At 44.7% G+C, this 27,208-nt stretch overlaps 1 protein-coding gene and 1 long non-coding RNA gene across 2 annotated transcripts in view; one reads left to right on the forward strand and one right to left on the reverse strand.

The window, feature by feature from the left end:
- Nucleotides 1-1,500: 1,500 nt before the first annotated feature.
- CDC34 (cell division cycle 34, ubiquitin conjugating enzyme) lies at nt 1,501-15,093 on the reverse strand. Its single transcript, XM_083181099.1, has 5 exons — nt 14,660-15,093; nt 13,067-13,153; nt 9,140-9,237; nt 6,575-6,709; nt 1,501-2,341 (listed from the first exon to the last, which is right to left on the reverse strand). The coding sequence occupies exons 1-5, from the start codon at nt 14,840-14,842 to the stop codon at nt 2,125-2,127; spliced, it is 720 nt and encodes a 239-aa protein (XP_083037225.1). The 5' UTR covers nt 14,843-15,093; the 3' UTR covers nt 1,501-2,124.
- Nucleotides 15,094-21,202: 6,109 nt separating this feature from the next.
- Nucleotides 21,203-27,208, forward strand: part of LOC146028025 (uncharacterized) — a 49,825-nt gene continuing 43,819 nt past the window's right edge. The window contains exon 1 of the long non-coding RNA XR_014455176.1: nt 21,203-21,330. This is a non-coding gene — a long non-coding RNA (uncharacterized LOC146028025). The remainder of the gene's footprint in view (nt 21,331-27,208) is intronic.

Below are 27,208 nucleotides of genomic sequence, written 5' to 3' on the forward strand. Positions count from 1 at the left end.
AATGTAGTTTTGCTGACTAATGCAGTGAAGTGATCAGTCACCTTGTTGGTCAACTTTTTTTGTAATAAATTATTTTGGATCTATATGAATACGGAATAATGGGGCATATGTATTAAGCCTTAACAAGAGATAAATGCAAGGGTGATAAGGAGAGTTAAACGTCCAGCCAATCACATCCTTACTGACTTTTTTCAAACACAGGCTGTAACATGGCAGTTAGCAGGTGATTGGCTGGACGTTTATCTCTCCTTATTACCCTTGCATTTATCTCTTGTTAAGGCTTAATACATCTGCCACAATGTCGCTGCTCCAAATACTGTAAGCCTTTAAAGGTCTAGTACTCAGTGAGAATAAATCAATTACATGCCAATTATAGGACAAAAATATTAGATGGATATACACTTGCCGCAAGAATACGCAACACATTTATCATGCAAGGACAAGCTTGTAAGTATTGTTTTCAGTAACTACCTTTAACTGTGCTTTTACAATTATATTACAGACCACTCCAAAGTAAGAAGTCTCTCTGTGGATATTTATAAAAACACACTTTCTCCAATATGACTTGAGGTGCTTAACACATAGAATGACCATAATACAGTACAAAACAATGTAGTTCATAAAATAGAGCAGGGGTCCTCAAACTATTTTGCTCTGGGACCCCATCAGACAATAAAAATATTTACGTGACCCCAGCAAGTTACTGCAGAAAGTCACCATATGTGTGGACAGCAGACAGCACATAAATGGCAGCATTGTGGAGGCACAAAGTGATGGGAGGAGTCTAAAACAGACAATTCAGATTTTTTAGACTCCTTGAATCACTGACTGAGATTAGAAAAGTCTTCAGCCTGATGGTCAGCAACATGGCCCCATGCTGAGAAGGTCAGGACCCACAGTTTGGCAGGTATTCAATGCCGGTGCGAGCGGCCGGCGAGGGGGTTAAACTGCGAGGATCACAGAAAACCAGTGATCCTCGCAGTTTAACCCCCGCGCCGGCCGCTCGCACTATGCAACGTTCCGGGGGAATCCTCGCTGTCACAGAACGGCGAGGATTCCCCTAAACTGCAAGAGCCGAGGCTAGTGCAGCAAACTCGCTGTAATTCGCCTCGATTCTCGCAGTTTTTGGAGGCACATTCGCATATTCCCCCTCGCTCAAAAAACGGAGCGAGGTGGAATTTGCGTATGAGGGGGGTCAGTTGAATACTGACAGGGTGAGCGGTGACTGCGAGCAAAAAGTCCTGCTCGCAGTCACCGCTCGCCCACGGCATTGAATATATGCCAGTTTGAGAACTGCTGAAATAGAGCATTAAATTCTAAAGAGGTATAATCAAACGGAGTTATTAATTAGTTCACCTTTGTCTAAACATGGATTATCCTTGAAACCAGTACTGTTTGGATGCCCTGAGGACTATATTTGGGACCTTCTGGTATAGACCATAGTTATGACACAATTCAGTTGTCCAGAAAATATGTACATGCATGTATATTAACAGGCAATGCAGTTTTAATTTTTTTTTTTATTAAATATTCTTAAAATAAAAACCAGAAAAATAGCAGAAAACCCCATCCACCGAGAAATAAATCAAAACCACACAATAATAGTAGGTCTAAACCAATTAAAAAAGGTAACTACAGTGTGGGAGACATATCCAGAGAAGCAGATACATCACCACAACCAAAATCAGTCCTCTTCACCTAACACCCATCCCCCCAAAACAAAAAGCAACCAAAATAAACAAAAACACATCCCATGCCCTCCCTCAAATCCCATTTCAGCCCTGCACTGCAGCCTGAAATAGCAGAGGTAATGGCTGGGCTCTTCATTTAGCAGCAGGACTTGCAAAGCACTCTACTGCCATCCGGTGGCATAAACTTGTACTGCAAGCATTAAGCCACCCTTCTCTTCCGTAGCTCTAGGAGCATCCTTGGTTTTTCATTTGGGTATGGCAAAGCCTTATAAAAAAAAAAAAAAACCCCACTCCTTTATTTCTCTACCACAACTAACACTATGTGACAGGTGGTAAACTGGCCAAGAAAATAAAGAGTGGAAAATAATCAGTGTCTATTTTATTACGGAGGAGAAATGGAAGAGGGCAGATCCTGGAGAGATAACATGTAACGTCAGGATTCTTCATTGCCAGAATCATCCTGGTCTTCATAGCAACTGTCACCCTCATTCTCCTCCTCCAGGTCATCCTCTTCATAGTAGTCATCATAGAAAAGGTCAGATCCCTCATCTGGAGCTGGAGCCTTGGTTTTCACACAATATTCAGCCAGAGTGGTGGGGACCTTCACTCCATCATGTTCAGCGTCAGCCTTTGTAGTGAGAACTTGCTTCCTAGGAGATTAAACTGAGAGTGAAGGCGGAGCAGTGGAATACAGCAAATATGGTGTCACAACTGGATTTTGGAAGTACTGATTTAAGGATGAGTTCAGAAGAGCATATACATATCTACTGATAATTCATATTGATAAAGTACATGGTATCCCCTCTAGGGGATACTGGGTATTACCAAAGCTTTTATCACCTGCAAATGCAGTGTTTCACCTTACAGATTAAAAAAAATAAAAATAAATAAATAAAGATCTATTATTGCAATACGCAAAACAGACTGCCATAAGTCATAAAAAGCAATGTTGCGAATGTCTAAAGTATTTTCGGTACTTGTTTCCTAGCAGGGCGCCCACTAAGCTATTTGCTTGGGCTATTCTGCGTAGTGAGATCACATTGCACCGCTTTTTGTGCCGTGTGATGCGATCTCAGTAGTTAATTTATTCACTGCACCCTGAGTGAAATCGCATAGCGCTTTTTTGTGGCGCGAGATGTGATCTCAGTAGTTCATATGGTAAAACACCACCACTCTCCACATCACTCCGAAGCGCGGTGAGCGGCGGCAGAATGCGTCCTCTGACCTTTTCATACCCCTCTATCCACGTGGAGTCGATTTTATATAGTGTGGCGAGCGCAGCGAGCCCGAAGCTTGGCGAGCCCCTCGGATTACTTCACATGTATTCCGCTGCGCTCGCTAAGCTTCGGCGGCTCGCCACACTATATAAAATCAACTCCACGCCGACGTGGATAGTAGGGGTTTAAAAAAGCGCGTTCCGCCGCCGCTCGCCACGCTTAGGAGTGACGTGGAGAGTGGTGGTGTTTTACCATATTAGCTACTGAGATCGCATCTCACATCACAAAAAGCCATGCGATGCGAGGTGCGATTTCACTACATTAGCGTACATAGGAAATCTGGGCGCCCTGCTAGGAAACAAGTACCGTATTTTCCCTACAAGTAAAGAAGGCCCAAAACACACTCATTCTTAACATTTTTCAGGGAAACTGTAAGCTGCAAGAATAGGTAGATTGTGTATATTAGTTCAGTGATTGATAAGGATATTGGAAACTCTGGGCAGATTTATTAAATCTGGTGGAGCGATGAAGTGGCTGGTAACACACCAGCTCATCAGCACCTATGGGGATTATGCAGAGCCATGCGACCAAGTATATGCTCCTCAGACATAAGTGAATTATCGCTACATGCAAGCTTGCGAATTGCTTAGCATTACTTGTGAAAATGATACCCCTTTTACACAAAAATCCCAGATCTGACCCGGTATTTGAAACACGATTCCAAGCAAGGTCGGATCTGGGACTGTAGTCCGTTCACACTATGGCGCCGACCCACCAGAACAGTCGATCGCTGCGCCCAGCACCAAGGTAAGCTGCTGGGCTGTCCCCAGCCTCTGTGACCCCCCCCAACCCCCATGGTAAATGGATGCCGCACACAGTCATCTATTCACATCCTCCCTGCCTCCGCTGCTGTTTGCACAGTACAGCAAACAGCAGCGGAGGCTGTGCGTGCCCCCCGCCCAACCTCCATGTGCGCCCCCATTGCTGTAACCGGCATGCCTGTTTACACTGCTAGCTACCCAGGTCCTGCCAGTGTTCTACCCTGGTCAACACCTGGGTAGAAGTCCCGCATAAAGGGACATGGGTTAACCCCTTTTACACCATTTCTTCAGTGTAAGCAGTCTGTGTGTAGCCCAGGACTTACTCAGCAGCTGCGATAGAAACAAGCTGAGTGAGGCTGGAGTTGACATAAGTTTTTCAGTGATGAAAAAATAAAGTAGCAGGATTTTATCACAGGATGGCCTTGCGCATGCGCGCTATGATCTGTATGCATGCGATGTCTATCAATTGCCCAGCCTGCGAATTGTCAGTAGTGTGATCAGGTCTGTATAACCCCTTATATTAGGTAAACCTATTTGGAAAATGACGACAGACTATCGCCGCTATTTCTACGTTTATATATTCGGTCATTTTGTCTCAACTTCTACTGTCATTGGATTTAGGGGATATGTTTTTAATAGCATAGCAATTATGACATTGCATAGATAAAACTTAAAATAATATATCAGTGATACATCAAGAACTATAGTGATAGTTAATGACCTACAACACATTGGGCGATTTTTCACCTGGCCAGTGATTTTCACAGGGGGTGAACAACTATTCATAGCAGGACACTATGGAAAGCCATCCACCACAAAACACATCTGCTGGTAATACCAGCAGATGAATGGCAGTGGCCGGCAATGATGCAGGAGCGCACATCAGTGCTCATCGCTGGCCCATACACACACCTGAACTGCTTTCAGCTCAAACTCGCCCAGTGTGTATGGGCCTTAAGGCCTTTTGCTGGAGGGGGAGGTTTGCTGTGTTGGGAAGTAATCGGTATGAACACATTTCTGTAAACCTAACAGAATGACTAAACTCAGATCATTATGTGGCCTCTCCTCAGCTTTGCCATGAGAACACAAGGACCAGCCAATGCCCTGCTCCCCCCTGCGGAGAATATCAGGACTGCCCCCCCTGGCTCATACATCATGGCGAGCAGGGGGCTGTGGCGGGAGAGCACCAGGGCCAGGCTACGTAGGAACATTTCCAGCAGACTTGAACGTGCTCCCTACTTTCTCATACCCACCTGTACTGCTTGCAAGAGACCAAGACCTTTAGGATTGGTCTACTACTACACAAATGTCTGTTTTCCCATAAATGCTTTGGGCTCCTGAAATGGCTTATCTCCCACAGTGTAAACAACATGTCGGCCTCATCTGGTACACTTGTGGGGATGCAGTTAAAATCCCGGCGGTCGGGATCCCGGCGTTCAGAATCCCGATCGCCGAAATGCCGACACATTCTCCCTCCTGGGGTGTCCACGACACCCCTGGAGGGAGAATAAATTAGTGTGCCGAGCGTAGCGAGGCACCGGACCCGCTGCGTGGCGAGCACAGCGAGCCCGCAAGGGGGGGCGATTCACGTCCCCCCCTTGTCGGCATTTCGGCTGTCGGGATTCCGGCGTCGGGATTCTGAACGCCGGGATCCCGACCGCCGGGATTCAATACTGAATCCTACTTGTGGATAGGATGAAAAACACATGGACCTGACTGAAATCACTCCATTTTTATTAATTTCTTCTAGGGGTGATAGCGAACCCGTGGAAGTTATTATCCAAAATGTCTGCACCAATCCTGCATTATGCTTACTGTGCACTCTAGGTTTTATTTTTATGTCTGTGTGGCTTGTCTTCTGCTATACTACCTAAATCTTCTGTATTGTGTGCATGGTTTTTGAGGTCTAAAACACCGTGAGTCCGGTTTGAGGAAATGCGCTATATAAATACAATTATTACTGTAAATTACAGGATGGGGTTGAAAAATTACAGGAGCGGATTGGCTAGTGCATGATCACTTCACCAGGCTTAATAAATCCCCCACAGTCACCAGGTAATCTGTCTGTGTCCTACTGAAGATTGGGGAAACTTGTGAAAGATCCAGATGTACCAGCTGCTGCACACAAATAGAAATTTGCCTAATGTGCGCATCCACACAGGAGGGATTGTGTGGCTATAACTCCAGCCAAGGTTGCCACTAATAATTGGAATGAGACGCACATCAGCAATACCCTTCATGGGGGACTGCCGGGTGTTTGCGGAGTAGATTTCCACTCAGGAGTAAATCCATCCATATCCTCCTAAACTATTCCCTTTGAATAAGGACAGTGGAATTAAGATAACTTCAGACTACCCATGTCACATTGGTGAGCTATTGCTGGAATACGCTCACCTCTACACTTGTGTGCCAAATTATAGGTACCTTGGACATCCTGCCTTCAGTATATATGCAGGAACTGTTATTGCCACTTTTACCATTCCTGTATTGCTCATAAAGGGCCTTCTGAGCTATATCTTTTACAATATCCTCTATTATGTTTGGGCTTTTATACAGCTTATCCCAAGCTAGCAGGGTTAAAATCCCTAGACAAAGTCCTGGGATTTTTGGCCCGGGACCCATTCATGCAAGCACTAGTCCCGGGAATCTAGGCTTGTGTGAAAGGGGCCAACCCGGGACCGAATTCCCGGATATGTCCGTGCATTTTCTGGTGTTAAAGGGGTATTAATTGTAATGTTTGGGCCGAAACATTGTATGCAGATATAGAATTGTAAACAAAGTGAAAGAAAAACAAAAAGTTTTTCTCCAGCTACTAAGATTAATTACAAAATGGTCATCACCTCACCGGATAATGTCGGTATATTCACGATCACGTCCCTTACTTTCCTTCCATTTCCGGTACATAACAGATGCATCAACATTAGCTGGGGAGAATGTGTTTGGCTCATTCAGTAGAGAGATGACACTGAGCAGGATCGTCCTATGGAGAATAAGACAGAACAGAAAAAGTAAACAAAAAAAAAAACTTCAGCGTGGAGTGTATAAAACAGGCGCTTCTCGGGGTGTTGCACGCCTACTTTAGACACAGGGGCTCCTTGAATAGGCCCAAATATGGTACAGGAGAAATGTAGTAGTGACAGGGGTTATTTCTGTCCTGAATATAGATAACAACACAGATATAGGTGGGTCAATCTACCGCAGCCATCTCCCAACGGGGGAGATGGCAGCGGGGCCCTATTTAATGCTGTCTTCCCCGACAGCATTGAACAGGGGATCTCGGCTGGGAAGTGACAAGCTCCCGGCTGCAGCTCGCCTCTTCTCGTCCCGCCTGCAAATTCTCGGTCAAGCAGACAGAGAATGGGACAGGGTCACAGCTGTCGGGCCAGCTCGACAGTCATGACCCAAGATTGAATACCTCCCTTAGTATGCATAAAAAAAAAAAAAAAGGGGATTTATTACACATGCAATATATAAAAGCAAATAAATTAGCACGTATGAATGTCAGATAGTTGAATGCGAGGAGGACAGTCAATGTAAATGGGGGATCCTACCAGGCTTATGATTTATGGATATGTAGAGTTTTCTCAGGAAGACAGCCTGCAGTGGCTCCTAAGCAGTTTAAAAACGGGCAGATACATTTCTAAATTCCATCCACAGTGATTCAATTGAGGCCTATGCGGTTTGAGACCTGTTGTCTCTTCTTCAGGGCTTCTTTAAAGCACACATTTTTTCTCTCTCAGCACTAAAAAGGTGCATATCACATTCAGTGATAAATGCCTTTAAATAATACCCCTTCCACATAAGATCCTTGACCTGTGTTACTGCCGGGTTTATGTACATGGACATATCAGCCCAAGTTGAGGTGTAGTGTGTGAAAGCCTGATATTAAACTTCTCGGGTCTAGCAACCCAGCATTCCGTTCTGGGTTAAAGGAAGGGTTAAGAGTACCCCGGATTGAGGAGGCATTGCTTGTAGACAATGTCAGCTCCAATCGCTGCCTCCTACTCTGCCCCGATGACGCGCCATAGCTCCGCCCCATCCGACATCAGCGACCCAACTTATTGCTAAACTTCGCAAATACCAGGTCGCTCCCAGGACAGACCAGTGTCAAAATCCCAGGAACCTGCAAACAACTATTTAAATATATAAAAAATGTCATGACCGCTCAGTGGGCTTTAAAAAAAAAAAAATTTAATTAAAAAAAAAATAATGAAAAAACAATTACTATCTCAAGTGCAAATATTATAACCATACAGCAAGTGTCCAAAAACAAAAAAAAATTACAAGTAAGGAATGCAGATAAAGAGGGCGAGGAAAAGAAATAAATAAATGGGCAAGGTGCAGGTGAAAAGCATTTTAAACAACCAAAACGAAAAGTACAGATTAGTTCTAAATGCATTATGACAACTTGGGGTATATAGCTTGGTAGACTATTTTCTAGCGCAGTGTTAGTGTGCTGAAATCATGGTCAACACAAGCTTTTCCAGGTTCAATAAATAATAATGGAGCTTTTACTATTCGCTTACAGCAGGGGTGGCAAAAGCAGTCCTCAGGATCTACCAACAGTTCGCGTTTTCCATGCCACCTGTGCATCTGTAAATTGGGTCTGTTAGGAATGAATGCGGCACGTATGAAAATGTGACAGTAATGACTATACACGTGCACAAACTAGGTGGTCTGGGTAACATGGACTGTTGGTAAAGCTTCAAGGACCAGTTTGGCAGCTTACAGAATTGAATGAAAATAACAACAGCCTAGCCCTCATTCAGGACCCTAGCTCATTTCTTGGTCTAGCTCTCCAACATACAAAGGTCACCTTTGTTGAGCAGGTCTCTAACACTCTGGGGTTCATGTCTGGGGCACAGAGTGTCAGGTGGTATAGAGTGTAAGGTATGTGAAAGCAACAGATACCGCCTGGTCTCTGAGCGTGATCATGTAAATACCCGATGCTAGAAGACCAATGAAAATGCTGATTGTGCTTACAGTCACGTGACTGCCCAGATACCTTGGGAGCGATCATGTGACCAACTAGGTCCCCAGGGTGTGACCGCTACACTTTGACGGTGTCCAAGTCGACATTCGGGACACATTTTGACAGTCTACCTAATGATTGTGTCAACCTTAGCCATGTCAACCTAATGACCCATACCTGGTATGCTGTAACCTGCTCCAAAAATAAAGACTAAGACTTCATCTTGAGCCAGTGTATGTGCCTAAATCCTTATCTGACTGACGTGCAAGTGAAAAAATGCATATTTGTTACTTATAATACAGCAAATGAACTAATTATATAATTCTCTTAGTCAGATAATACTCCTCAAAAACATAAACGGAGCATTTTTACTGTGCAAAAAAAAAAGTGGCACTTAGCAACTAGTAGTTGTATATTGTAGGATTTAAACCCACTTACCGCACATTCTGAGTGGGGTTCCACCGCTCGGAAGGAAGTTCTCCACTCTGAGGGTCATCTACCGGCGGATGCAATATGGAAATACATACATCTCCGTTCTGTAAGAAACGAAAAGTTCACCTATGTTGAAATAGAAATTTACTCGATAATGAAGTGATTCGGACTTCAAATTAGTATTTTTATCTTGCCTATTGAAATGCAAATGCATTATTATATTTTTAGAAGAGTAATTATTCAAACAAGCAAATACAATTTTAGCATAAAACGAATATATAAAGATTGCAAATGTCCTTGGTGCAGATCTAAGAGAAAGTATAGTAAATTAGTAGAAACAGTAACGGGGAAAAAAACAAAACAAGGAAGTTTATTATAGGTCAACATTTCTGTCAACACTACAGAACCATTATTTAAAACCAAAACATTAACTCTACAACAAACGTTTTGTGTGTGTGTGTGTGTGTGTGTGTGTGTGTGTGTGTGTGTATGTGTGTGTGTGTACAGCTAGACCAGTATAACTACATAACTTAATTGGGGATGTGGTCAATTGGTCTTCAGCATGATGGTCGACAGTCATTAGGTCGACATGGTTCTAGGTCGAAACGTCATTAGTTCAACAGGTAATTAGTTCGACAGTGTCTAGGTTGACAGTCAAAAGGTCGACATGGGTTTTCTCACAGTTTTTTGAGACGACATGTGCCGTCCACTAAGGCGTAGTGGGAGAATAAAATAGTGTGCCGAGCGCAAGGCACTGTGCCCGCCGCATAGCGAGCGCAGCGAATGATGTGAAGGGATGCGTTGCACTTTAAACTGTGTCCATGTTGACATAGACATTGTCGAACTAGAACCATGTCGACCATCATGCTGTAGACCAAATGATCCCGAATCTCCGAATGCCTCACCACCATCTCAGCCTGGATGACCCAACGCTTGCTGAAACTAAACATGGCTAAAACTGAACTTCTAATCTTCCATCCCCCGAACATCCCCTCTTCTCCCACTATCTCCATCAGCATTGGGGAACCGAGATCACCTCCACTGACCAAACGCGCTGCCTCGGTGTCATCATTGACTCCTCCCTCTCTTTCACCCCCCCACATGCTCTCTCACAGTCTTGCCGCTTTCACCTCTGCAACATCTGGCGCATCAGACCATTCCTCTCCACTGACGCGACCAAAATTCTCATTCACCCTCTTGTCATCTTCTGCCTTGACTACTGCAACATCCTTCTCTCCGGGCTACCTCTCGCCCGCCTTGCCCCTCTCCAAACCATTCTTAACGCCACTGCTAGGCTCATCTTCCTCTCCTGCCGCTCTACCTCCGCCTCCCCCCTCTGTCTAGCTCTTTACTGGCTCCCCATTCCTTTCCTCACCACCACCTACAAGGCTCTCTCCTCCTCCACCGCGCCTTACCTCTCTTCACTGAGCTCTATCCACACTCCCTTTACTCTTCGCTCTGCCGCCGCCTGACCTCTCACCTAATCACCTCCTCCAAATCCCGTTTCCAAGACTTCTCTTGCGCTGCCCCCCTGCACTGGAACAACCTCCTGCCACTCATCAGGCTTTCTGATTCCCTTACCTCCTTCAAGCACTCCCTGAAAACCCACTTATTCAGACTAGCCTATCCCTCCTCCTCCTAACCTCTTTCACTCCTCCTATCCTGCCTACCCTACCCCTCCATCCGTTCCTACTTATCCTATTGTTTTTCCTTTGTCCACCCATCTCCTTTTAGTCTGTTAACTCTTATGAGTAGGGCCTTCCTTCCCCACGTACTCATCCTACCTCTTTACCTCACCAGTGCTCCTGCCCTGTTCTTCCCTTCCTCTACTTCATCTTCAGTCTCCTCGACAATTTAGACTTCAGAACTGATGCCGATTTTAGTTCAACCAGCTATACCCCTATTTATGCTGTATTTTTATCAACACACCCTGTACGTTACCTTGTAATTTGTTTTTTGTTTGCTATGTAAGGCAATGCGGACACTTTGTGGGGCCTTATAACTACAACTACTACTCCTCCTCCTTAATTGTAGTGCTAGGATAATGATGTAAGCAGCATGCAAGTAGAAAGAATAGTGCTTTAAGAGAAGTAAACAGCAATGGTGAGAAAAAGTGTACAGTATAAGCAGCAGATACAGGACAAAGCAGAAAAGGAGAGAAGAGTAATGGTACAAAACACTGGAATATTTCATTCAAGGGGCACTTCAGACCCCACTCACCCAAGCTCAGTCACACCATCTGCTCTGACTGGCATCACCCAGTTCTTTCCATAGATCCTTGGGCAATGAATATTATTAGAACGTAAAGGTAAACTCATAGTAAATTTAGTCTTGATATGGGTATGGGCCGACCCATATTAGGTTGACATGACTAAGGTTGACACGTGAAATAGATCACAAGCATTTTTAATTTTGGTCCCGAATGCGAACGTAGTCAAAGTGTGCAGCGCCCCCTCGCATTGCTCACCACACTTCGGGCACGGTGCATCACGGATCGCGCCAGGCTTTGGGCATGGTGCCTCGATGTGATCGGCACACAATTTTATTCTCCCACCACGCAGTAGAGGATGGTAGAGCATGACATACTGCCTATCGACACATGCCAGCTCAAAAAAGATCTTCCAACCCTGTCACCCTATTTAATGTGTCGACCACCAGTGGTCAAACTCGATGACAGAATTCCCTTGATCCCGCAATGAAGGATTAAATACTAGTTATTCCACAAGGTATCTTCACCTATGTATAGTGTTGGCACATATATCTTCTCATACCCTCCAAAAACGGGATCAGAAATAAGCGCAAACTGTTCGCTTGAGACTGTCTCCAAATGGATAACTCTGGACCCTTTCCCCAAGATAAAGGTTACTTAACATAAACCAGGGCTAATCCAATCTGCTCCATAAATCTTAATAACGTTACACATTATAGGTTATAAAAGATATAGAAAGCGTTAAATAATTTTTCATGTTGCTAATGCTATTCGTTTTTCTATATTAATTTTATAAGGCTGTTTAAAAAAAAATAAAGATAGTTTTAAAGTGCAAATAAGTCCATGGGGGAGAGAATGTACCAAAGAGAGGAAAATTGAGAAATTATCCATAGCTACCAAGTAGTAGGGATGGCCATCGTTGCCATTGCCATCGATGGCAATTCTGCAACTGGCCATCGATAGTGCTTAACTATGCAATGGATGACCATCGATATTTTTACATATCGATGGTCATCCATTGTATTTGATTGATTGGCATGTGGGCCAATGAAAACACGGGGGACGGGGCTTCGTGGGTGCGGAGCTATGCTCAGTGTCCCGACACTTTTTGAAAAAAAAAAAAAAATTGTTTTGCTAGTCCCAATGGAGGGAAACCATCTGGTTCTCCCCCATCGATGGCAAAATTATTCGACATCGGCCACAAACCATCGATGATTTCAAATCATTGATGGTCATCCCTACCAAGTAGCGTTTATCAAGTACCTATAAAATAATAGACAGATTGGTTTCTACGTGCAACTTCTCCCCTGTGGTGTCAGAAGCATAACATAACCAGCCGTAGTTATGGAAATGGACTTCATCTCACAAAAACACAGATCCAACTTCTAAATATCAATCCCTTCCATTAAAGCCTCATTGTAAAAGGGATGCAGTTAATATCCCGGCGTTCAGAATCCCGACCGCCGAAATACTGACATATTCTCCCTCCGTGGGTGTCCACGACACCCCTGGAGGGAGAATAAATTAGTGTGCCGAGCGTAGCGAGGCACCGGGCCCGCTGCGTGGCGAGCGCAGCGAGCCCGCAAGGGGGGGCGATCCACGTCCCCCCCTTGTCGGCATTTCGGCTGTCGGGATTCCGGCGTCGGGATTCTGAACGCCGGGATCCCGACCGCCGGGATTCAGTACTGAATCCATTGTAAAATGAGTAAAGCATGCACACTCACCTCGTAAATATTTGGGTGCCACATTTTTGTTAGGAACCGGAATGCTGGAGGAGAATATGGATAATCTACTGGGAACTTTAGACGAGCCTGTCACAAGGAAAGCATAGAAAAGGGTAAGTAGACCTCAATGCACTTTCAGTACCCCCCCCCTCCCCAATAAAGTTCCCCAATTTTATTTTCCTTCATATATATGTGGCACAATCTTCCACTTATGCTCACACAGCTTTCCTAGTCCTAGTGTTCAGCCCAGAACATTTGCCGGGTTGAAATCATCACTCTACACCACCTGCAAACTCAGGTTTTTGAGCACTCCTGTGCAAAAACCCAGGTTATTATAACCCGTGTAAAAGGGGTATAACTGAACAAGGTTTGAAAAAGGGTCACAACTTTTACACTACACCTTGTTCCCAGGTTGACACCTTTCACACAAAAGCAAGGTCATTATTTGGATGGACCTGCTTTGTCTCTGAGTTGCAGTGAAGCGTGTCCACATATCAGAAGAATGTAATAAAGCAATTTCTGCCATTGTGGGTGCATTAGTAGCCTGTAGATGTCTCTGCATGAAGCAGTGAAAAGAGCGAAGTGTGCCAATGGAGAAGTTGCTCATGGCAGTTTTGAGGTAACATTTGTCTTATATAAAACAAAACAGAGCAGCTAAATGATTGCCATTGACAACTTTTTCACTCCACTGCTTTATGAATATATCCCAGTATCTCCTCTTCTAGCAGCACGTGTGCACTGGTATGCTTCTGCCGGAAGGACAGAGTGGTGCTATATCACCCTTGGCTGGCTCCACCGGGAATGTGCAAAATCCTTGCAGGCCTCAAACAGATCTGCCATGCAGCCTTGAGCCCCACAGCTGCCAGGCACAGTAATGTCACAGCTGTGATGGTTGGGCAATGACATCTGAAGCTGTTGCAAGTCAGGTCCACTGACTGGCACTGTAGCTTGTAGCCGACAGCTCTGATAATGACACTTGTTTAATGTAGCATACACTGCCACAGTAATACACAGAAGAGAACTGATAACCGATACACTTAATGTGTGCCGTTACTGTTTTTACCAGCACATTTCAGTATGACCAGGGTTGAAGATCCTAGGTCGTACCATTCATACTGCAGGCTACCCAGGTCTCATCCTGCTAGGATCTAAGATTTTGGCACGGTGTAGCCCCTTTCACAGAGAAAAGATCTGGGTTTACACATAGCTTATCTCAGTCAAGATCTCTGAAAGGGGAATGAAAACCTGTGGACTATGTATAGTATGTGGATTATAAACAAACAAAAAAATCTTTTGTTTACTGATCTTCACAATTTCAAGTTGGTTATATTAATATATGCCCGGCCCAGTCACATACAGTAACGGAGCAGGCATTACCTACACCTAACAGTATGTACAAGCAGTGTGTGTGTGTGCCAGCACAGGTTTACAACTTTTAGATGCTTTCTATATGGAACAGTACTGGGTGTATAACGCCGGCAGAATGTCTGAGACCTCAGCTCTATTGTTTGGACTTGGGAGGCAGCAAAGTCCCCCTCGGCCTCAGCACTGCCCCATATACCCCATTACCGGCTCACCATATCCCAGCCTTACCTTAAAGTACCCCCCCTCATAGAAGGTGTTGGGGGGGCCGAATATCGCCACCTCCCAGTTATACAGATCCCCCTCATCCACCGGGGTGACCCGGAACCCCTCCACTGGCTCCTCCTGCAGCCCCTTCAGCTCCAGCAGCAGCGCCTTCTGGGAGCTGGGCACCGGCAACATCAGCCGGGCCATGGCACTTCTGCACCCCGATCTCTTGCCCCGGGTTACGGCCTCGACCGAGCACAGCGCGCTGAGATCGTAGCTTTGTTCACACAGAGAGGAGCGGGGTTGGGCGGGGGGCAGGGCGGAGGCTGTCAGGACATGTCGCAGGCTGCGGGCGGACAGAGGGTAACAACAGAGGGGAGGCGCGGACTACAGCTCCCAGCAGTATATAGGCGGGGCTTCATGACGCGCTTGAGGGCCGGATTTCGTCACATGTCTGAGGAGGCGGAGTTATGACATGAACAACAGCGTGCGTGCTGAATTGCTGCTGGCTGTGGGGCGGTGCTAGGTGTGTGTGTGTACTATGTAGTCGTGTATACGCATCTAGAGATGGGCAAAACGGGTCACTAGCGAGAACTGGGATCCAGCAGAACAGTCAGCGGAAAGATCCGTATCTTTTAGGCATATGTTGCTGCATATGCGATTATTAAAACTGCGAGTGCCGGCGATGTGCTGCGGGAGGTATAAGAGAATCCCACCCACTGGGGCAGATGTATTAAGCCTTAACAAGAGATAAATACAAGGCTGATAAGGAGAGATAAACGTCCAGCCAATCAGCTCCTTACTGACTTTTTTCAAACACAGCCTGTAACATGGCAGTTAGCAGGTGATTGGCTGGACGTTTATCTCTCCTTATCACCCTTTCACTTATCTCTTGTTAAGGCTTAATACATCTGCCCATGTGTCTTACAATCATTTATTCCCATTATTTTTTATAAAAAAAAAAAAACATTGAGCTGAACAAATAAGAACATACATAACCGAGTAAAACACTGATCGATGACTGGGTGCAGAATCGCCATCGATGGCAACCATCGATGGCGTCTGCACCGATGTCCATCCCTAGCAGCAGCAGCCTTATTATTCTTTCTTTTACTTGCAGCAGCAGCACTGAACTCAGTCTCCAGAGTCAGTACATCTCAGCTGCCACAGGTGGCAGGGGATGCAGTTAAAATCCCGGCGGTCGGGATCCCGGCGTTCAGAATCCCGACCCTGGAATCCCGACCGCCGAAATGCCGACACATTCTCCCTCCTGGGGTGTCCACGACACCCCTGGAGGGAGAATAAATTAGTGTGCCGAGCGTAGCGAGGCACCGGGCCCGCTGCGTGGCGAGCGCAGCGAGCCCGCAAGGGGGGGCGATCCACGTCCACCCCTTGTCGGCATTTCGGCTGTCAGGATTCCGGCGTCGGGATTCTGAACGCCGGGATCCCGACCGCCGGGATTCAATACTGAATCCGGTGGCAGTGCTGAGCATAGGCAAATGCATTGTAATTAAAAACGAAACTGAAAGTAAAAGTACGACGGATCACCTTTTTGGGATCGGCGGCTCACTCGTTCTTTCATGGGATCCATTCAAAAGATTCGCTTTGTTCGCGAACGACCCATCTCTATATGCATCGGGCATGATCATGATGGCGCCGAGCCTAAGGGCATCACCAGGTTGATAGGTAACCTCGATGGTGGGAAACCATCTGCAAAGGGAACTATTGATGGTTTCACCCACCGATGTTCACCCCTGCTTTATAATTCAATAGGCTGTGGACCAATCCGCCTGGGGGCAGGGCTTCATGGGTGTATTAAGCCCCATACACAATAGACCCGGCCGATGGATGCCACTGGCCGAAATATGATATTGTCTGCCAATATTGTTCAATGCCTTCACTTGTCCCCGCTAAACATGCAGGTCATTGGCAACATATTTAGCCAAATTTACATGCATGTTCAGCAGACATCAATCATTGTTAACGAGATGTGGAAGCGCGCATCGATAACGATATTGAGTGTACACACTAGATGATAGTATGAAAGATATTGCTCAGACGCCCCTTTCTGAGCAATATCCTTCACAATATCCTCTAGTCTAGTGTGTATGGGGCAGAAATAAGCACCATGTTTCAGCAATTTGTAAAAATATATTTATTTGTGACTTCTGCATCATCGATGGTGGAAACCATTTGGTTCTCCCCCATTGATGGCAAAAGTATTCAAAATGGGCCTGGAGCGCAAATTTATGAAGGGCCCATTGTGCGCCATGACAGGGCATGAGACCAGCGGAAAGGTATTGTGACTAATGATGTGGAGGACATGACTAGCAACAGAAAGAAGAAAAAAGCTGTGGTGCACCTGTGGTCTCTATATTAAAATATAACCTTTACTGGATTTGTTTAAGACTTTCCAAAATATAAAACCATTGGGTAAGGTGAAACAAAACAGAAATAAAGTGTTTTAAAAAAAAAAATTAAAAAAAGAGAAAGGTGTGTCGCTGGGTGATACACCTGAAGAATGATTCATTTAAAATGTAACCTTTATTAGTTATATTGTTAAAAAATGTAGTGAAGTATTAGACACACAAATCACACAACACAAAGTGAATTTAAAAGGGATAATAGAATAGAATAAAATAGAATAGAATCAACTTTATTGGCCATGTATGCTTGCGCACACTAGGAATTTTTTGTGGATTTACAGTGCAGCATCAAGCAGGGATGAAGGGGGGGGGGAGAAGGCATTACATACATTACATTAAGACATTACATGTGGGGAACACATGCCCACCGAGTTGCACAGCGCCTAGGCAGCCATCAGCAGCGCCACTGGTCACTGCTACAGCCAGGTAGGTAACATTAAGCAGAGACAGTACAGTTTTCACACAGGGAACACATACCCACCGAGCTGAACAGTGCCTAGGCAGCCATCAGCGGCGCCACTGGTCGCCGAAACAGCCAGGTAGGTAACAATACAAGCAGAGACAGTACAGTTAGAACACAGGGAACATATTTGGCTGAGCTGCACAGCTCCTAGGCAGCCATCAGCGGCGCCATCTTGATCATGCTGCTCAGAGGCAGCAGTAATAATATTTGTATTTATGTAGCACTTTTCTTCCAAAGCTGGCACACCCTGCCAGCTTGTTGCTGGCGGGGTGTGCAACCAGCGAATGTACAGCATACAGGCTTTGCATACAGTGAGGGCAGAGGTATATGATCATGGTAAAGAAACAGTAAAACAAAGAGTAATACATAGCTTTCCTCAGAGGCTAAGATAGATGGTATCTTGGGAAAAGCAAAAATAAAACATGGCAGTGTTTCGGTTTATGTCCAAATCCAGTCCAAACTCCAGTTCTAACTCATTGCTTGCTTTAGATGACTTGCTTCAGATGATGCCAGGCTTCTCCAAATGTCCCATTTTAAAGGAAAGTTTGGGTCAGCTGGTACAGGGGGAGGGGTTGGTGTTTGCACACATTGCTCAGCTTATCTGATTAAAGGTGGGGGATGTTGTAGGCTCCCAGTAACAAAACACATTCCCATTGCAGACTGTTCTTTTAAATGAAAAGCATCAGGTTTTGGAAAATGGCATTCATGTACCTGTACAGAGGAGATGAGAGATGGTCTTAAAACTTCATTCCAGTTCTAACTCATTGCTTGCTTTAGATGACTTGCTTCAGATGATGCCAGGCAAGCCTTATAATATACCCCAACTCTGTATTCTCCCCTTTCTGATCTCCCACTAATATCAGTATGGTGTTTTATTGTGTCATACACCCACTGGTATATGTAATAATAATTGTTATTAATAATAATCTGCAAATATAACAATGGCGGGTAGCGGGTGGATGCGCAGTTCAAACCTGTGCCCGGGTGCGGTATCAGGCTTCTGACATGATCTCTCACTTCACAGTCAGTTCGCCTTACCGCTACCTCCTAGGTGCACACGTTTCCTGCTGCCACCCGCTATATGACAGACTGGGCTGAGGCGCATGAGATGAGCGCCAGCAGTCTCAAATCTGTCACGAGGATCGTGACCTCTGACGCGTGTCCAGTGGAGACTGGCGCACGTGCTGTACTGCGGCTCAGGCTGAATTACAGTTTCACAAATATTTACACATTGGTATGTGGGGAGGGGAATGAGGGAGTCATAACAGATGCTGACAGGGTCAGCGTATGCTTCGCTTAGAGAGCTTCATCAGGACCCTTTTAAAATTTGTTTTAAAAATTTTAAATGTTTTAAAAATAAGGTGGCTCACTGACAATTAGGGTTGCCACCTCTCCCGGATTTCCGGGAATCTCCCGTTTTTGGTGGCAACCCTCCCGGAGGCTTTTCCAGTCTCCCGGATTCCGGGATTCTCCCGGAGTCTGGGTGTCTTAAAAAGCCTCCGGTCCAGCCTCACATAATTCCCGTTCGCGCCGACCGTTCGCCGCCGCGGAGCTGCCCAGACGCGCACGCAAGATGATGATGTCATCATCTCGCTTGTGTCTGCAGGCCCGCCCGCATGCCCCCTCTCTTCTGCTCGCCCACCCCCTCTCGTCTGCTTGCCTGCCCGTCCTCTTGTCCTCCCACCCACCTCCTCTCATCCTCCCGCCCACCTCCTCTCGTCCGCCCGCCCGACTGCCTCCTCTCGTCTCCCTCCTCTCGTCTGCTGCCTGCCCGGTCCTGCCCGCAAGCCAGCCCACTGAGCCCAGCCAGCATTAAGTATATTTTATTGCAGCAATAATGTCCTATTCATTTATATATAGATGATGTATATATATATATATATATATATATATACATGTGTATGTGTATATACATGTGTATGTATATATACATATGTATGTATGTATGTATATATATATTTATATATATACATATAGCGGCTGAAGCGGGCGGCACTCACAGACTTGGTATGAGGCAGTAAAATGGTGAAAAAACGTGCAAACTTTAATGACGTTTCGGGGCTCACGTCCCCTTCATCAGATTAAACAACAATGTGCCAAACAGTGAAATTTATAGGAGACTACTCACCAGTCCGTGTCCTGATGCTTTTTCCCCATGTGTAGCAGGGCATCAGTCTTTTATCCTTCAACGATTTTAAATCCGAATCTGTGGCTACTGCTGGCCACCATTGTTTGGCCTTTTTGCTGGTGTGGCCACTCTTGTTGTTATACTGGTTAACCCACGGGAACACATTGACCGTCTTACCTTAGTCTTTTTCTGCAAACAATACATCATGCCGAGACCTGGAAAGGGCTTTTATGTTCGCCTCTTTTAATAATTTAGGTGGGTACACCCGTTGTAGAAACTTCTCGGTAATTTTTGTTAGTTGTGTCTGCATATCATCTGGGTCACTGGTTATTCTGCATACCCGCAGGAACTGCGAGTACGGGAGGTCTTTAATGGATGGTGGCGGGTGGAAACTATCATGTCTCAGTCGCGTGTTCCTGTCCCTGGGTTTGGTAAACAGACTTGTACTAATCTGTCCCTTATGCAGTTTGATGGCAATGTCCAAATAATGGATTTCAGATTTGCTGTGCGTAAACATGAACTTGATGGGGCTGTTTGATGCATTGTGTGCCGCAATTAGCTCATCCAGCTCCTCCACTGGTCCAGACCACCACAACAGCAAATCATCTATATAACGATAATATAAGAAGATCTGCCCCGTGACCGTGGGATTGGTGTAGAAAATATCACGTTCTATTTCCCACAGAGATCTGGTGGTCAAAACAGATGTATCGACCTTTGCAAAGAAGAAGCCGGCACATTTTCTACAGCGTAAAAATGGTTCTTACAAATGTGTGGGATGCACAACGTGTAACTACATGTCCCCGGGAGAATACATTGTGCACCCAAACATGGGTAAAAAATTCAGCATTAAATAGGCACTCACGTGCAGCTCTAAATTCGTAGTATATGCCATCATATGCCCCTGTGGGCTATACTACATAGGGAAGACGGAGTGCCAATTCAAAATTCGCATGGCCCAGCACCGAACTGCCATCAGAGCGGCCATCAGTACAGGCACAGGAGACCAGCCAGTGGCGAAACATTTTGCAGCATTTAAACATGGCATGGCCACCTTGAAGTACAAGGTCATAGACCATGTGCCAGCATAAATTAGAGGAAGGGACAGAGGAAAAAAGCTTCTCCAGTTGGAGTCACAATGGATCCATCATCTGGACACACTACGCCCCAGAGGCCTGAACGATTCTCTGGGTCTCATCAATTTGATCTAGTCTGTGAAAAATAGGGGGGTGAGGAGTTTATTATCAGCGTGCATAGTGTAGGCACAACAGGTGCAGGCATTTGCCATGTGCTGAGGGGTACTCAGAGCGTGTGAACCATGCTAAAATAGGCATGTAATTTAACTATAGAGATAGGCATTAATCAATTGTATTTGCACTCATGGTTGTGAAGTGTTGCTATGTTAGGTATTTTCCCTTACAGGGGCCGTATTACATTGTCTGTATCTAAGCCCGTTTTTCACATTTATTTTATTTATAGTTTAATCACTGTTTAATAATGGGATGTATTTCCCTCTTCTTAATTATTGCACTTTCTATTGACAGCGGTCACCGCGGCAACCATGGCACATGCATTGCCCAGACGACGCGGCCTCCTCAATCACGTCAGGTCCGCCGGAAGTGAATGGCGGAGCGGGGCGGGCGGCGCAGATGGGAGCGCGGCCATGGGACCCGGAATGGTGAGTAGTCTCCTATAAATGTCACTGTTTGGCACATTGTTGTTTAATCTGATAAAGGGGACATGAGCCCCGAAACATCATTAAAGTTTATACGTTTTTTCACCATTTTACTGGCTCTTACCAAGTCTGTGAGTGTTGCCCGCTTCAGACGCTATCTGTCTCAGGACCCGTGTCCAGGGGAAGGCACCACAGCAAGTTACCCCATGGAGGGGACCGGAGTTACAGGGAGCCAGGTCTGTATATATATACATATATATATATATATATATATATATATATACATATATATATATATATATATATATATATATATATATATATATATATACAAAAAAGGAGAGACCCCTTCCTGCGCTAATGGAATGGAAGCAGCACCTCTGAAGGGTCCTCTGCTAGACAAGACCCAGTCAAATAGAAATAGGAAAAAAGGGGGGATCAGAGTGCGCTAATGAACAATAAATGTCACTTAGAAAATAGTATATTTAATATAAAATATAAAAAGTACACATATACATAATGTACAATATTAAAAGAAAAACCCTTATTAGGTAATTGCTCAATTCAGATAATTCTTGATCACAGAAGGTCAGACGCGTTTCGTCAAATCATGACTTCATCAGGGGCAAATATTGCAATCGGTAGTAACTATGAGTGTTCTATGCACAAAAAGGCTTAGGAGTTTAGGGTCTCAGAAATAATCCGGTACGTTTCCAGCAATCAGAAAAAATACAAGAGATGTTCCTAGTGTGGCATATGCGATCAAAGATATTTGCCAGATGTGACAGAATCTTCAAACAAATTAGCAAGGTTAGGAGCAGTCATATACAGCAGGGGAAATGGGGAGTGTGTATGACTAATCACACACACTCAGAGAGCGCCAGACAATTGGATAATTATAAATGTAATAAATTTATTTGAATAAACAACAATAAAATATATCGCATCAATTGCAACATGTAATAAAATGAATAGTATTAAAAAAGGTACATTACACTCCCATGGGATATATAGCAACAGGTGGTAGTCCCAATATTTGGATATCTCCTTTTAGGGGTAAAGTGTACGTCAGATCCAGCTCAATTATCATAGATGTTGAATTTTTTGTGTGAACAACACATCACATGAAAGGTGTAGTAGCTGATAGTTGTGGATATGCTCAGTCTATTAAGCAGACTGCTCTAGCTTATCCGCCGGCTGTCGCCGCCTGTTGACGACCAGCCAGTTTGTGTGTCGGCGGAGAGCGAGCTGTCTGCCTCCGGCAATCAGCTAAGTTGTTGCACGCTGAATTGCCGGGAGGTTGGAGCGGTCCAATGAATGCTGCAGGTAACTTACCCAGGACTTGTGCCGATGTCCGGCTAGCGTGTTCAGTGCTGGCGGCGCTGGGGAGACCTTGGTTTTGCAGGTAATCAGCTGGAAAAGCTACAGAGATAAGGTGCACTCCCACGGTGATTGCAGCTCCAGCATTATCGATTTAAGCTCCTGAAAACGTCTTTGCTTTTCCAGCTGATTACCTGCAAAACCAAGGTCTCCCCAGCGCCGCCAGCACTGAACACGCTAGCCGGACATCGGCACAAGTCCTGGGTGAGTTACCTGCAGCATTCATTGGACCGCTCCAACCTCCCGGCAATTCAGCGTGCAACAACTTAGCTGATTGCCGGAGGCAGACAGCTCGCTCTCCGCCGACACACAAACTGGCTGGTCGTCAACAGGCGGCGACAGCCGGCGGATAAGCTAGAGCAGTCTGCTTAATAGACTGAGCATATCCACAACTATCAGCTACTACACCTGCCAGTGACCCATAATCACATTACACAGTGCGTAGTGACCCATAGTTACATTACACAGCACAGTGAAAAAAGATCTGCAGATAATACCAGATTATTAAACATGTTTAAAAACCTGATTAAGCAATCGATTGGCGATTTTGATTGTGATTGCCAAAAGGGGGAGCCCACACATCTAAAATTAATTGTGGCAATCATCTCCATATCTGAAAATTGTCACAATTAATTGCTGATGTATGGGGCCCTTAATACCACGCGGCTTCCGCTTCCGGAATCAACCCACTATCGGACGCAGCAGCCCAGATTTTTGCCGTCAATGGTGCATGATTTTAAATCAATGTAGCTTGGACCTAATGGTCCTAGTGGTCCAACAAGTGAACACAGAGATTTCTACTTTGCAAAGTGTGATAGCAGAGTGTGAGAGTGGAGGTTTGGGTGTGCTAAAGTCAGACGAGGCGGGCAATTGGCTTAACAAACTCACTGAAGTTGTGGATACTTTAAAATCTGAATTGTTGAGCTTTAAGAAATCCAAATATAGAAAAGTCTGTGAGGACTACAAAGAACTGCGTGTGTATCCTTGGCTCAACAAACAAAATACAGGCCGCTCCTGGCGCAATACCCAGGGTAGTAGGCGAAGATTTGATAGGCATTACACCGATATTGACAGCCACACGTCACAAAGTGACTCAGACCAACCGAGCAAAACCAGAAGGCCTATTTTTCGCGAACGAGTACACACCCGCAGCAGGAAGAAAAGTCCAGAAGACCAAGTAGAAGGGGCGGCCGCAAGCACAAAAAGACAAGAAAGCAGGTCTCAGCGAGGCAATCGGAATTAGTTATATTCAATTTATCGAAATATACACCCACCATTGACGAAATGGCAGTCCTATCTAAGGGCCTTACCTTTGTTCAGACCTACCAACAAAAGCCATTTGGGTTTGAAATTGAATTCTATAAATTCCGTAGGCAATTAAATCTGATGGACTTCTATGCTAAAAAGGGTGATTTGTCAATCAGCCCTGTTCCCATATTTAAACCTAAAAGTGTCTTTGATCCACCCACAGTGAATCCCTCTATCGAAACATTTTGCAGGCTAGTCAAGCATGAAGTTTTGCCCAAATTAAGTGGGAGGAAACACTTCCAGTCGAATTTGACTAAAAATGAGACTACAGCCATTAAATCATTATGCGAGAACAATGAAATAGTCATCCGCCCCGCCGATAAAGGCGGGGGCATAGCGATCATGGATTGCTCCGCGTATATTACTGAGGTCATGCGACAGCTGCAAGATGCATTTTGTTATAGGAAACTTGCCTATGACCCCACTGCATCGTACAAAAGAGAAATCAATGCTATTATCAATATGGGATTCACAAATGAGTGGATTGACGAGTCTACCATGTACTTTTTGAAACAGGAATTCCCTATTATTCCATTAATGTACATTTTACCAAAAGTACACAAGAGCCTGGTCTCCCCTCCTGGGAGACCAATTATATCGTCAATGGGCTCTTTAGGTCAGCCTCTCTCCCAATATGTAGACTATCACCTGCAAGGAGTGGTCCAGGCTATGCCTTACTACATTAAAGACACCACGGACTTTCTTGTCAAATTAAAACAGTTTGGAGTACCGCCCACTGGTTGCTTACTAGTGACGCTCGTGAGCAGCTTATATACCAACATAATGAATGACGAAGGGATAGCTGCCACTCGATAGATGATCACCAACAACTCTAACTACAAGGGTCCCCCAGTTGAGTACCTGCTACAACTGATGTGGTTAATTCTACAAAAAAAATATTTTTTGTTCAATAATGCCTTCTACTTGCAATGTACAGGTACGGCTATGGGCTCCAATATGGCCCCAGCCTATGCCAACCTGTACATGCACAGGTATGAACTTGAGCATATTATGAACAATCCTGTATTCTCACCATATATTGCATTATTTATGTGATATATTGACGACTTATTCCTCGTTTGGATTGGAGATCAGGAGACATTGGAGAATTTCGTCAAACACCTCAATAGTTTACCAGGACTAATAAGGTTCACCTGTAACAGCAGTCCTGTATCCATTGACTTTCTGGATGTGACCATCGGTATACAAAATGGACGATTTACCACCAGACTTTTTCGTAAAAGCACGGATAAAAACACCCTGCTATTATCCTCAAGCTTTCACCCCCAACCTCTCAAGAAGGGGCTACCATTCTCCCAGCTCCTAAGAGTTGTGCGAATAACATCGGAGCAAGATGAGTTAAGTGAGGCTTTGCACACCATGGGCACCAAATTTATTGAATGTGGCTATGAGAAATATGAAGTGACAACCGCTATCCAAAAATGTTTGGAGCTCCGTCGTGAAGATCTGCTGATGCAGGAAAAGAAGAGTGAAAACCAACCTAAAGTTACTTTTTCTAGCACCTTTTCCACTTTCTCACCCATTATACGGGAAGCCACTCAAAAAAATTGGAAGATCATCAGCACAGATCCCATTCTAGGCCCATCATGCCAGGAACCGCCACAATTTTGCTATAAAAGGAGCAAAAATATTAAAGATAGGGTAACGTACTCGGACATCAGCCCTATAAAGAATCCGGGCTCCAGCTGGCTCCAACTTCGGAATGGCGCATTTAGATGCGTGAAGTGCGTAAACTGTGCCCATCTGCATACGGGTGAATCATTTATCCATCCTGAAACGCAAGTCCAATATAAAATTAACCATCGTCTTGATTGTAAGAGCAAATACGTCATCTATGCTATACTCTGCCCCTGTAAAAAACTTTACATCTGTAAAACCTATTCGTATGGTTAAAGAAAGAATTGCGCTTCACAGATCGTCAATCAAGAAAGCACTGTTTAAAGTGGACAAAGATACACCTCCAGTAGCAAGACATTTTGCCAGGGAAAAACACCTGATGAAAGACTTTAAGTTTATCCCACTGGACCACGTACCACCATTACGAAGAGGCGGTGACAGGCATAGACTGTTACTACAAAAAGAGAACCTTTGGATATACAAATTAAAGACCCTCTCTCCACTGGGTTTGAATTAGGAATTCACCATATCCCCATTTATTTAGGCTTTTTTTTATACCTATGCCCCCATAGTCTGATTTTTGCAACATCTCCCCATCTCTAGTGGATCAGTCAATTTTTTTCTGACCACATTTTTTCTGTCTTCACTGATTTTTTCTTATTTTGACCTTTTTTGGCCTTTTTTGACCCTTATCTGCATTATAGAGAATTTTGGAGTTATTGTCTCTTTTTTAATATTATTTTCATTTTTATATTTTTATCTTATTTTTACTATTTTTCACTATTTTTCATTTTTTTTGCATTATTTCTTCAGTATTGTCATGTAACTTTTTTCATGTTTTCACCTATGTCTTTATTTTCTAATTAACACATTTTCTGCAGGCCGTTATCTGGTTAGATCTCTCTTAAAGAAATTGCCCCATGTGTATAATACGGCTGACAGGTAATACACGCTGATTACAGCCGCTTCCGCATTGGTGGGCAGCATCATGCGTCTCATGCCGCGGGTCAGAGGTATGGAGCTGTAGTAAATGCTCCCGTCTGCTTCCTGGACCCCGGCGGACGTGATGAAGCGATGCGTGTCACGCTAGATCACGCTGCGTGTCACAGGATTTATACGCCCAGGGAAGCAATCCCTGTGCGCAATAACGGAAGATCCATATATGGACTTCCGCAAAGAGAGTGATAATCGTGAGCGGCTTGCAGGTAATGTTTCATGACTTCTTACAGGTGTGTTTGATCTGTTGTTTAGGGTTGAGCTAGATTGTGCCGCCCTATATATAGCCAGGCTGTGTCATTTACTAGTTGAGTAGTTCAGGATGAAGGTGTTGTGGACACCGAAACGGTATCGTTGACTGTTGTACTTACTATCCCCATTCAAGCAAGGGGAATGTTTTTGTTGGATACTACTGGCTGATGTTACATTAAAGGAGCCATATATGATTTAATTTGGTGTTGCTGGCTCACTTACTCTGTGACTCTGCTGCTTGCAGCTTTGCTACTTAGCAAGTATCTATTATATATATATATATGAAGGGGCGGATTGGCTCCCGAAA

This window comes from Crinia signifera, chromosome 1 (genome assembly GCF_055691185.1).
Source record: "Crinia signifera chromosome 1, ASM5569118v1, whole genome shotgun sequence".
Classification (NCBI taxonomy): domain Eukaryota; kingdom Metazoa; phylum Chordata; class Amphibia; order Anura; family Myobatrachidae; genus Crinia; species Crinia signifera.

What these genes read in the sequence shown, in the direction of transcription:
- CDC34 (XM_083181099.1), bottom strand. Translation starts at nt 14,842, where the DNA reads ATGGCCCGGCTGATGTTGCCGGTGCCCAGCTCCCAGAAGGCGCTGCTG. An exon ending in GGCACCCAAATATTTACGAG is followed by an intron (nt 9,238 to 13,066) that starts GTGAGTGTGCAT and finishes CGTTTCTTACAG; the next exon opens with AACGGAGATGTATGTATTTC. An exon ending in GAATATACCGACATTATCCG is followed by an intron (nt 2,342 to 6,574) that starts GTGAGGTGATGA and finishes TTAATCTCCTAG; the next exon opens with GAAGCAAGTTCTCACTACAA.